The 11,398-nt window shown below is 38.3% G+C and overlaps 1 protein-coding gene across 3 annotated transcripts; it reads left to right on the plus strand.

Annotated features, from left to right (window-relative positions):
- Positions 1 to 2,383: 2,383 nt before the first annotated feature.
- RPL10A (ribosomal protein L10a) lies at positions 2,384 to 7,145 on the plus strand. Of its 3 annotated transcripts, none has more exons than XM_058176501.1 (6): positions 2,384 to 2,459; positions 3,100 to 3,171; positions 4,159 to 4,239; positions 4,668 to 4,816; positions 6,231 to 6,403; positions 6,923 to 7,145. In XM_058176501.1, exons 1-6 carry the CDS (start codon positions 2,455 to 2,457, stop codon positions 7,091 to 7,093), a joined length of 651 nt encoding a protein of 216 aa, XP_058032484.1. In that variant the 5' UTR covers positions 2,384 to 2,454; the 3' UTR covers positions 7,094 to 7,145. The 3 variants fall into 3 exon arrangements, with proteins under 3 accessions (XP_058032484.1, XP_058032483.1, XP_058032482.1); XM_058176500.1 differs by having other exon boundaries at positions 2,390 to 2,459; positions 3,097 to 3,171; XM_058176499.1 differs by lacking the exon at positions 2,384 to 2,459 and having other exon boundaries at positions 3,083 to 3,171.
- Positions 7,146 to 11,398: the final 4,253 nt, after the last annotated feature.

The raw sequence follows: 11,398 nt of genomic DNA on the forward strand, positions 1-11,398 counted from the left end.
TTTGGAAGAGCTTGGAATTAAAATTAAGACACTTTAATCCAGACTATCCCCAATCAAGTGGAATGGCAGAGCAAAAATTCAAACTATTAAATCAATATTTTAAGTAGTCATTGCAGCAGATTAAGAATTTATGCACGGTCACTCATGCTCTTGTCACTTCCCGTTTGGATTATTGCAATGCTCTCTACATGGGGCTGCCCTTGAAGTGCACCCGGAGGCTGCAGCTAGTCCAGAATGCACCTGCGCGGGTAGTAACGGGAGCCACTCGTTGCTCCCATGTAACACCACTCCTGCGCAGACTGCACTGGCTTCCTGTGGTCTTTCGGGTGCGCTTTAAGATTTTGGTTACCACCTTTAAAGCGCTCCATGGCTTAGGGCCCAGGTACTTACGGGACCGCCTGCTGTTACCTCATGGCTCCCACCGACCCGTACGCTCACACAGAGAGGGCCTTCTCAGGGTGCCGTCCGCCAAACAATGTCGGCTGGCGGCCCCCAGGGGCAGGGCCTTCTCTGTTGGAGCTCCTACGCTCTGGAACGAACTTCCCCCTGGTTTACGTCAAGTGTCTGATCTTCAGACTTTTCGCCGTGAGCTGAAAACACACCTATTTATTCAAGCGGGACTGGCTTAAAAGTTTTATTAAATTTTAATTGGGGTTATTTATATTTTAAGGTTTGTTAATTGTTTTAAATTTTCGGCCACCCTATAATATGTCTTGTTTTAATCTTGTTTTTAATGTGTATTTTGTGTATTTTAAATGGCTGTACACCGCCCCGAGTCCTTCGGGAGAAGGGCGGTATAAAAATCGAATAAAATAAATAAATAAAATAAATAAATAAATAAATTTCAGAATAGACTGGTTTGAAATAAACTCCAGATATAAAACTGCTCTCTACCTAGTTTTATAGCCCAAATTTCTCTCAGGATTGTGTTAGGGATTGGAGTTGCTTTCAGGCAAGCAAAATAAGGATTACAATCAGACAGCAAAATTATGGGCAGTATTTTAGGCACAAAATGTAATGTTGCCAGAAGAAGGCAGGCAACTAGCGAGAATAATAGCATGATACCCAGAACCACAATTATTTTACACTGAGGCACCATTGAGAACTAGATATTAGAATAGAATAGAATAGAATAGAATAGAATAGAATAGAATAGAATAGAATAGAATAGAATTTTTATTGGCCAAGTGTGATTGGACACACAAGGAATTTGTCTTGGTGCATATGCTCTCAGCGTACATAAAAGAAAAGATACGTTCATCAAGGTACAACATTTACAACACAATTGATGGTCAATATATCAATATAAATCATATTACATATTGATGTAATAGAAGACACCTGGCAGAGAATCAAGCCTTCGTAATTGCAGTAGAAAGCCAGATAGAACTAGAAGCTTATAACCAATACAGCTAGTCCTTGACTCACGAAAATTGAGCCCAAAAATTCTGTTGTTAAGTGAAACATTTAAGTGAATTTTGCCCCATCTTACGACTTTTCTTGCCACAGTTAAGTATATCACTGCCATTGATAAATTAGTAACCCAGTTGTTAAGTGAATCTGGCTTCCCTGTTAACTTTCCTTGCCAGAAGGTCATAAAAGGTGATCACCTGATCCTGGGACAAATTGTAAGTATGAACCAGTTGCCAAGCATCTGAATTTTGATCACATGATTATGGTGAATTTAAAAAAGTGGTAACTATCAAAAATGGTCATGTCACTTTTTTCACTGCTTTTGTAACTTTGGAACAGTCACTAAATGAACTGTTGTTAAGTCAAGAACTACCTGTAAACCAAAACAAGTCTTCCGTTTCACCAATGATACAATCTGAACAGATGCTGGTCGAAGATCGCTTATATGTCATCTTAAACTCGGCAGTCACAAACAATTGTTGCAGGAGTGATCATCGATAGATGGATGTGATGAGCTGCTGTTCTGGGGACTGAACTCCGGGAGCTATTCCAGAATCCATTCAAGGGATAACTCAAACTCTCCAGTTAAGGGCATTTCATTGAGAGCCTTTGCCACGCTTCAAGCTCAAAGATCCAAAACTATCCTTCAAAGCAGAGATCTCCAACCTTGGCAACTTTAAGATTTGTGGACTTCAATTCCCAGAATTCCTCAGCTAGCAAAGCTGGCGGAGGAATTCTGGGAGTTGAAGTCCACAAATCTTGAAGTTGCCAAGGTTGGAGACCCCTGCTCCAAAGCACCGCAAGCTCCGAACCCGATCGCGAGCCTATTTAGCTACGAATCCTCTTTCAATCGGGGGTGGGGGTATAATATGTCACTCCATAAGCCCCGCCTCCTGACGGCCTCGATTAGAAGAAACCCGCCCCCAACCTGAAGCGGCTAATTCACGTGGCTCGCCTGATCTCTCATCCCGCGAGACTGGGCGCTGTAATACCGCCGGAAGTGAGAGCCTGGTCCTTTTTCCGGCAAAGAGAGACGCCAAGATGAGGTAGGTGTGAATCTGTTCTAGAATCCGCCGCCATCCTTGCTCTTGGGATCGAGTTGAGTGGCGTTGAATAGGGATCGCGGATGGTGAGCCAGTTGGGCAGGCCTGGGGCAAGGAGCCTGGGACGGAAAGGGACAGTCGTTCTTCTAGATGCCGGTCTTAACCGATGGTCTTGCGGGTTTAAGTAGGCCCCGAGGGCCGTATTCGCATGGCGTGATTCAGATCGCGATCCAAGACCGTTTCTGTCGATCTGCCTTCCCATTGAAACCGGCTGGTTCCATATGCGATTAATTCAGCAATCAAAGAGCAGCTTTTAAGCGGTCCCTTCTTTGCAATGGAATCGGATCCGAGTAGGTTCTGTATTAAAGTTGCATAAGCTTCCCTTGGGCGACATTGTTCTTCTCGATAAAGAATTGCACAGTAGTGGTTGTTACTGGTCCTTGATGCATAACAGCATAATTTGTCTTCATTCACTTACTCTCTTTCAATATGAATGAACGTCAAGAGCCATATCAAGGGAAGCTCCTGTCTAAATAGCATGGTGGGTGGGTGGGGTTGCTTCTGTTTGTTCTCCAGAAAGAGACATTGACACGAATCTGAAAGTCTGTATGAGTTTAAATTAAGATATGTTTTTCCACAGCAGCAAAGTCTCCCGTGATACACTTTATGAAGCTGTGAGGGAAGTCCTTCAGGGGAGTCAGACAAAGCCCCGCAAGTAAGAACTTCAGAAGACCTACTAAATAAAGTTAATTTGAGTAAACCAAACACCAGAGTTTGCTATAGCTGCAGAGAGCAGGTCACTGCCTTCGTGTATAACAGAATGAGATTAGCATTTGACAGAATTTCTCTCTAATTGGAAGGACAAAGGAGCTGCATCTGATGGGGGATTGGTGTGTTTGCACCAGATTAGCAAGAGCTGGAATCAGCATGGCCACTGTGAAATCCTGAAACTTTTGGAAAAAATAATAGATCTTACTTAGTTCTCCAAGAAGCTTATTGTCAGCTCATATTAGAAGGTTCTCTGTAACAATATAAGGCAGTAGTTCAATTACATTTCTCTTGGATAGTATTAAAATTGCAGCTGTAAATTATTGTAAGCATTACAAATATTCCACTTGGTTTTCCTATAGGAGAATAAAATAGAGTCGACATTGAACAGAAAGCTGGTTTTTTATTAGTTTTTAGTGAAAAGTTTTTATAAGCTTGCAAGATAAAAACAGGTTGTTTGGAGTAATTTGCTCTAGTAGTTAAGGCATTAGGCTAGAAATCAAGAGACTTGAGTTCTAGTCCAATTTTAGGTATGAAAAATCAGCTGTGTGACTGGGCCAGTCATTCTCTGTCAGTTCTACCCATCTCACAGGGATGTGGGACATATAGGAGGAAGAATAAGTTGTTTGCCACCTTGAGCTATTTATAAAAAGTATATAAATAAAATTCATAGAAGGGGTAATTTATTCAGTACTGATACGTTTGTGTCGAATGCTTTCCTTTAGAAAGTAAAGTTCATCTTAAATGAAATTACCATTTCATGTATTCAGTGGCCTCTAGATGTTTCAAAATCCCAATTAAATACAGTCATAAGCATGTAATCTGAGTAGAGACTGTAATCCAAAACTACTGAAGGCCATCTGATTGCTTTCTCCTACTGTATTCAGTTGTCCTCAGTTTTTGCTCAAATATGTATTCTGTTTTCTTTACCTAGGTTCTTGGAGACTGTGGAGTTGCAGATCAGTCTGAAAAACTATGACCCACAAAAGGACAAGCGTTTTTCTGGCACTGTCAGGTTTGGCACTCTTCTTGTACAACCCAGCCTTCTGCTTGCACCCTTTAGAAGTCTTCTAACTTTCTCCCTGTTAGAAGTCTTTGAATTTAATTTACATTCAGACAGCCTTGTTTTACAGGCTTGTAAAATCTGTTGTAGCTGGGTGCAATGCTGAATTGCCAGGGTAGTTCAGTTCACCTCACTGTATGCAGCAGGTGTGGCTGGACGGACCCTTACCCTGGGTCTTAAAACATCAGGGGAGGTATGGTGAGGCTCTTATGCTGATCCTGCCGATCATTTTTAAGAAGCAAGAGGTAGATCCTGGTGCACAGAGAAGTACTAGCTGTCCGGTAAGATTTGTCAGCACCAGTTTTGAATGTTCTTTTGCCATTTTGTATAACTTTTATTGAGAGGAGGTGGCTATTGTGATGATCTTTTTGTTCTCTCAGGCTCAAGTCAGCTCCAAGACCTAAATTCTCTGTCTGTGTCCTGGGTGATCAGCAGCATTGTGATGAAGCCAAAGCCGTTGACATCCCACACATGGATATAGAGGCCCTTAAAAAACTGAATAAGAACAAAAAACTAGTGAAGAAACTAGGTGAGCAAAATAAAAAAGAATATCCCAAGATAAACATTGGATAAAATTGAATTATCTTTTTTTTGAACCATGTTACATTCACTTTGGTTTAATATTCTTGTGGCTAATAGTAAAAACAATATGGATATTCATTCCCACCCATCCCTCTCCAACTGCAAATAAAGAATGTGAAGCAGAGGTATATAATTTGAGTTCCTGGGACTGAAAAGGGATGGAGCCAGAGGTCTCTGTATTGTAATGTGGCAAAAAGGGAAGCATATTAATATTGTGGTTTGTTGCAGCCCTGTCTCATTTGTACCCTAAAAATTGTGCTTTTAATTGCTTTCCAATTACGTTATGCTGTAAGGAAGTTTTTCTGTAAATATTTGTTAACTATTTCCAGCAGTCTAGCACCTGGTCCTTATTTTAGTAGCCTCAATAAATAGTTTGATACTGACCTTAAGGAAGCTGTTTAAAACCAAATTATGCAAATATTTTTCTGATTTGGACAACCTAATCTATTATGGCATTTTTATTAATTCATTTTATTTGTTTACATTTACGCTGGTAGGCCATAAAAAGTTTTAAATTGTTTTGTTCATTTTAAGCCATTAAGAGATGCTTGATTGCTGTGGGATATGAACCCAATAAATATTAATTGGCTTTTAAAATATTTTATTGGAATACAGTTTGAATTGGTACATGAACAACATCCATATCTTCTACTCTGAAATATAAAAGCACCTCTTAGTATAAACGTACACCTTCTAACATAGTGCAACTTGTATCCACTAATATAAATTTATTTTGTCCTATATGTTGATGGGTTTGGAACTGTTTACATATCTGTTTCTGCAACAGTTGTTGTGGAAAATCTACTATGACAGGCTCCTGTTCTGTCTGATAGCCAAGATTCTGTACAAAGTGAGGAGGGTTACTCCTAAGTCAGTATTTGGCATATCCTGAGGGTAATTTGTAATTGTTTAGTTTTGCTCAGTCAAGGACCCAGTTTGGAACTACTACTGAGCTAAAACAACAGTCTCTGTGTGTGGGGTAATGATATTATCAAGACCAGGAAAAGGAATACCTGGGTCAAACAGTGTAAGAACCACTGTTCTAGATCATGTAAGAACATACCTGAACTTGTAAGCAAACATTGGAATGTTTATGTTGGCCCCCAACTAAACAAAATTTGGTAATTCTAGGGGCAGATTGGAGATCTTGTGCCTGAGAAAAGCACATCTGAAATGTTGCTGGGTATGCAGAATACATTTTTGTTTCTATTTTTGAAAGAAGTGTATAGAGACCATACACACACAAGCACTGAGATGAGTCTAGATTGTTACATTCCATATTGTTAGCATGTATACCTGTTTGCAGATATTTGACATGAGTCTTGGGTATTTTCAATATTGTGTATTTTTATTTTATCCAGCCAAAAAATATGATGCTTTCCTGGCCTCTGAATCCTTAATTAAGCAAATTCCTCGAATCCTGGGGCCAGGACTGAACAAGGCTGGCAAGTTCCCTTCTCTTCTCACTCACAATGAGAACATGGTGGGCAAAGTAGATGAAGTGAAATCCACAATCAAGTTTCAAATGAAAAAGGTATTTTTTTTAACTCCTTACATTTGGCAGCATGTATTTTTATTGGGGGGGAAAGTAATTTCTAGTATTGTCTAAACTAGTAAAGCAGGCCCACAGAAAATTATCTAGCTGAAGAGGGAAAGAATATTTTAACAAATATCTAGAGAAAATCACTTTGTAGAGTGAGATGGCACCAATGAAATTTAATGAAAAAAATAAAAAAAAATGCATCTACTGAATTAGGTTTTCTCTTCAATATCAGTGAAGTGTAGGAAGAATGTAAAAGCACCTAAAGTTGATTTATCCCTTCTAACTTGCACAATGGTAACCATAGTTTTTATTAGAAGAACAATACTGTGTTCTTTATTACAAATAGTTACAAGATTCCCAGAAACACCGCAGTTATTTTCCTGAAGGCTTCAGCTATTTGCATCTATCTTGTTTTGTGGAACCAACTTGAGATTGATTTGTTTTTTGAACAAATCGTTTCTATTCCTATTCAATTGTAACACATTTGAGTGTTTTCTTGTGTTCTTCTAGGTATTGTGTCTTGCTGTGGCAGTTGGTCATGTGAAGATGACTGAGGATGAGTTGGTCTACAACATTCATTTGGCAGTCAATTTCCTTGTATCTCTGCTGAAGAAAAATTGGCAAAATGTGCGTGCCTTGTACATCAAGAGCACCATGGGGAAACCCCAGCGCCTGTACTGATGGCAATATCGATACATATATTTCAACTAACAATACAGTTCTTTTAAGATAACTTACTAGTGTGTGAGTTTTGATTTTTATAAAATTACATTACATGGAATCACAGAACATTTAACTCCTCTTAATCTGAGATATGTTAAATTAGACTTCAGAAAACCCTGGCATATCGTGAACTGGAATTCAATATTTATGAAAGCATGCATTGACTTAAAAACTATTTTTCTAGTGACCATTCGAAGTTAAAACGGCACTGAAAACTTTTAAGTGCTATTTTTCACAAATAAGGCCATTTTAGCACCCCTGTGGTCACATGATCAAAATTCAGATGCCTGGCAACTGGCAGGTATATATGACAGTTGCAGTGTTCCAGGTCATGTGATTATCTTTGTGACTTGATGAGCAAAGTCAATGGGGAAGCCTAATTCACTTAACTTGCTAACTTAACTGCAGATATTCACTTAACTGGCAAAAAAAGTTTGTAAAATGGGGTAAAACTCACTTAACTGTCTTGCTTAGCAATGGGAATTTTGGAATCTATTGTGGTCGTAAGTCAAGAACTACTGGTATTTTGCTTTCTCCTAAGTGAAAGAACGTTTGCCTTCACGTGTCCAAACTAGAAATTGTGAAAATTGTGTTGGCTGTGAGCAGAAAAACATAGTAGATTAGAACAAGCATAGCTCCTTTGTTGGAACAATATGGTAAAAAATGTCTGACTTATTTAATATTTTGTTATCAGAAATTCACTCTCAGTCCAACACATCTCACAGGGTTGTGGTGGGGAAAACGGGAGGAAAAAGATGTGTTGGAGATATTCACTGCCTTGAATTATTTGTAAAAATAAATAAATGCGGGGTACAAATAAGTGATAACATGAATTGTGTAAACCCAAAGCCTGCACAATGATAGTGAGCAATTTTCCCAAACCTGAAGTGCAAGAATAGGGGGTTGTTTTATTGTAAGCAGTCTTGTTTGCAGGGGATAGATAGGCAATCTTTTGATGGCCATAATCAATACTTAATGTTGGAAGGGACAAAATGAACAGGTTGGAAAGTACGTAGAAGTATACGTTGGATGGAGAGTTAATATTTCACCACTTCTCATTCCAAAGTAATAGAAAACTGATCTCGGCAGTAAGAACCGCAGAAAGGGATTGGGAGGCTCATATAATCCTGGTCTTCAAGTTGCCTACCTTTTGTTTAGCATGATACACAAAGCAATTCACAGCTGATGGAAAACTTTTATGAGGTGTGAGCACAAATTGAATCAGGCCTGAAATATAGTTTTTGATTTCCAGAGGTAATTTTACATAACAAACCATATGCTGATTTACTAAATTATTACCGTTACTATTTTTTTTATTATAGCTTGAGATGGTGCTTGGGGACCGACCAGTTTGCTTTTATTGTTGCAGTAAACAGTAATTTAGGTTTTTGGTTCTGCCTACTCCAGGAGGCAGTTTGCTGGAAAAGGAGATAAACTTTATCTTGATATTTACATTAGCAGGAATAAAATTTCAAGTCATTAGCATCACCTTACCTTATTAGACCATTCTTTGATTTGGAAGCTTTGCACATAAAAAATATGCAATGGGCAAATATGTGAAAAAATGAGTAGAATAGAATAGAATAGAATAGAATAGAATAGAATTTTTATTGGCCAAGTGTGATTGGACACACAAGGAATTTGTCTTGGTGCATATGCTCTCTGTACATAAAAGAAAAGATACGTTCATCAAGGTACAACATTTACAACACAATTGATGATCAATATATCAATATAAATCATAAGGATTGCCAGCAACAAGTTATAGTCATACAGTCATAAGTGGAAAGAGATTGGTGATGGGAACTATGAAACGATTAATAGTAGTGCAGATTCAGTAAATAGTCTGACAGTGTTGAGGGAGTTATTTGTTTAGCAGAGTGATGGCCTTCGGGAAAAAACTGTTCTTGTGTCTAGTTGTTCTGGTATGTTATTTAGTACATTATACTTGACAGTTTCCTATATGCAGAGATTATATTGCAGGGCTACTTGGATGCTCCAGGCTACAATTTATCATATCTTATTGAATGACGTTGACTCTCCTTGTTAAGAGGAAAAGAATCCTGCCCTTTATGTGGGTGAAGCTGGGGAGTAAAAGGCATCCTGAGTATGAAACAGCTCCGTTGTGTTCAAATCAAAACATCTCTGGGTCTTCTGAGCTAGTTGTACTTGAGCCATTTCAAATTTATTTGGAATATTGTGGCTTTTGCAAGGGCTTGAATGTCCTAAAAAGGAAATGGTATGTTTTTAGTGAAACCCCTAGATATTGTAAGTAATATGGGGGAGCAACTTTAGTAAAACTGATTCCAAATTTCCTAAACACCTCCTAAGTCTCCTATCCATATTATATGAATGTATTTGTACTAGAGAACCCAACCCAGATTGAATGTTTTCACAATTACTTGCGTGATTCTAACAATCACTCAAGTAAAAACTTTACTTTCTGCATATATCTTGAGATTTGAATTGTTACAACAAAATGGGATTCTACAGTGCTTATAGTTGTTATATAAAAAACATCTTAAAATGTTTTTTTATAAATGGAACTGACATTTACAGATACAAACATTAGAAAAGAAACATTCCAAAAGCACTGAATCATAAATACAAAGAAAACTTTGAGGGAAACATAGTCTTCAGAGTTCAGGTGTGTCATTTTAACTTGAAGACCTTGTAAAATTGCAAATTATACTGCTAGGGCACAGAATGTACTGAGAAATTAACAAGCTATAAGTACTACTTTTACTCATTTTGGGCCTGCTGTATTCTGCTCAGTGTAAAGAGCTGCACTTCAATTTGCAGGATCTACTGTATTTTAATGACAGCAGGTGGCAACATCTAGCTGATCTCAGCTGATAGTGAAGAAACAAGTTCAAATCAGGTTAGAAGTTGGATGAGAAGCCATAAGGAAGCTCACCAGTGTAGGCTAGATTGGGGAGCTGAAGAAATAACTCCAAATGTGGGGAAGAGATACTGGCAAAAGACAGTAAGAAAATTACATGCATAGGTTGGTTGACAAAATCATTGATAATAAAGCTTGATACTGGTATTTCATAATTTAGCAAAGATCAAGTTAGTTAATTTGAAAGTTCCCTTATTTTGTGATGATGGAACAAAATGTCTTATATCTTGAAAATGAATTGGCACAGCAGCTCCTGAGTATTAGTGTCTACTAATTCTTAATTCCAAAGCCATTGTGAGAGTCATTTCAAAATCATGATAAGTGATATAATTTTCCTGCAGTCATCTGTTCCACAGGTATCTCAGAAAAAAGAGAAAGGAAAATAAGTTGTGAAGGAAAAGAGGGGAGAGCAAACACTAGAAAGATACATTGATGTTTAAATCTTTGTGACCCCTTTTGGATTTTCAACGTTTTTGCTTAGATGTGACTTAAAATGTGATCTATTCTCCATACAAGTCCTAAAGCTAGATAAAGAGAGCCAGCTTTGAATCATTTTCCTCAGTAACAGTTTAGCTGAAATACCGGTGGTATATAATGTTTTTAACTCATTGATTTAAATTTGGTTCTTGCCTACCCAGCATCCCCAGAGATGATTCCTGAGGAAATGCTTAAGAGAGAAAATAAAACTCCCAGGCATAGTAGCTAAGAATAATTGGAGATGTTTCCAAAACTGTACAATATATAATTGATAGACAGGCAGCTTTCCTCTTTTCTTGTGACAATCCACAGGCGGTTCCAATAGAAAGGAAATTATATAGCCTTTATGATATGTTGACATCAGGAACCAAATATCAAATGCCCACTTCCTGACCTAATTTCACTGGCACTGAGCTATAGCCACAAAGCATCTATATTGCTTTCAACAAATTTCCTTGTACTATTTCAATCTTCCCTTAAAGCAGCTTTGCTACTTCTAATCAGACTTAAGCTGCAGTGATATCTGGGCACAAGGACCTTCACTGGTTCCCAGATGTCACCCACTTAACATTTTAGGCTCTTCAGGTGAAGAGTTGAAGCCTTGCAGAATCATCTCAGCAGTTTGGGATGAGTAATCTAGCTTTCTTAAAGAATCCTGAAATTTACTCACGCTGCTGCCATTTCTGTTGCAGGAATGAAGCTTACCACTTTGTGCTTAGGTTGTAAGTACAGCATGAACCTTTTAACTGTATGCATTGATCATCGCAATGTGACATGAACCCCATTATACAATGTCCTCTGGAACAGGGGTCTCCAACCTTGGCAACTTTAAGCCTGGAAGACTTCAACTCCCAGAATTTCCAGCCAGCAAAGCTGAAGTCCTC

Source organism: Ahaetulla prasina, chromosome 3 (genome assembly GCF_028640845.1).
Source record: "Ahaetulla prasina isolate Xishuangbanna chromosome 3, ASM2864084v1, whole genome shotgun sequence".
Classification (NCBI taxonomy): domain Eukaryota; kingdom Metazoa; phylum Chordata; class Lepidosauria; order Squamata; family Colubridae; genus Ahaetulla; species Ahaetulla prasina.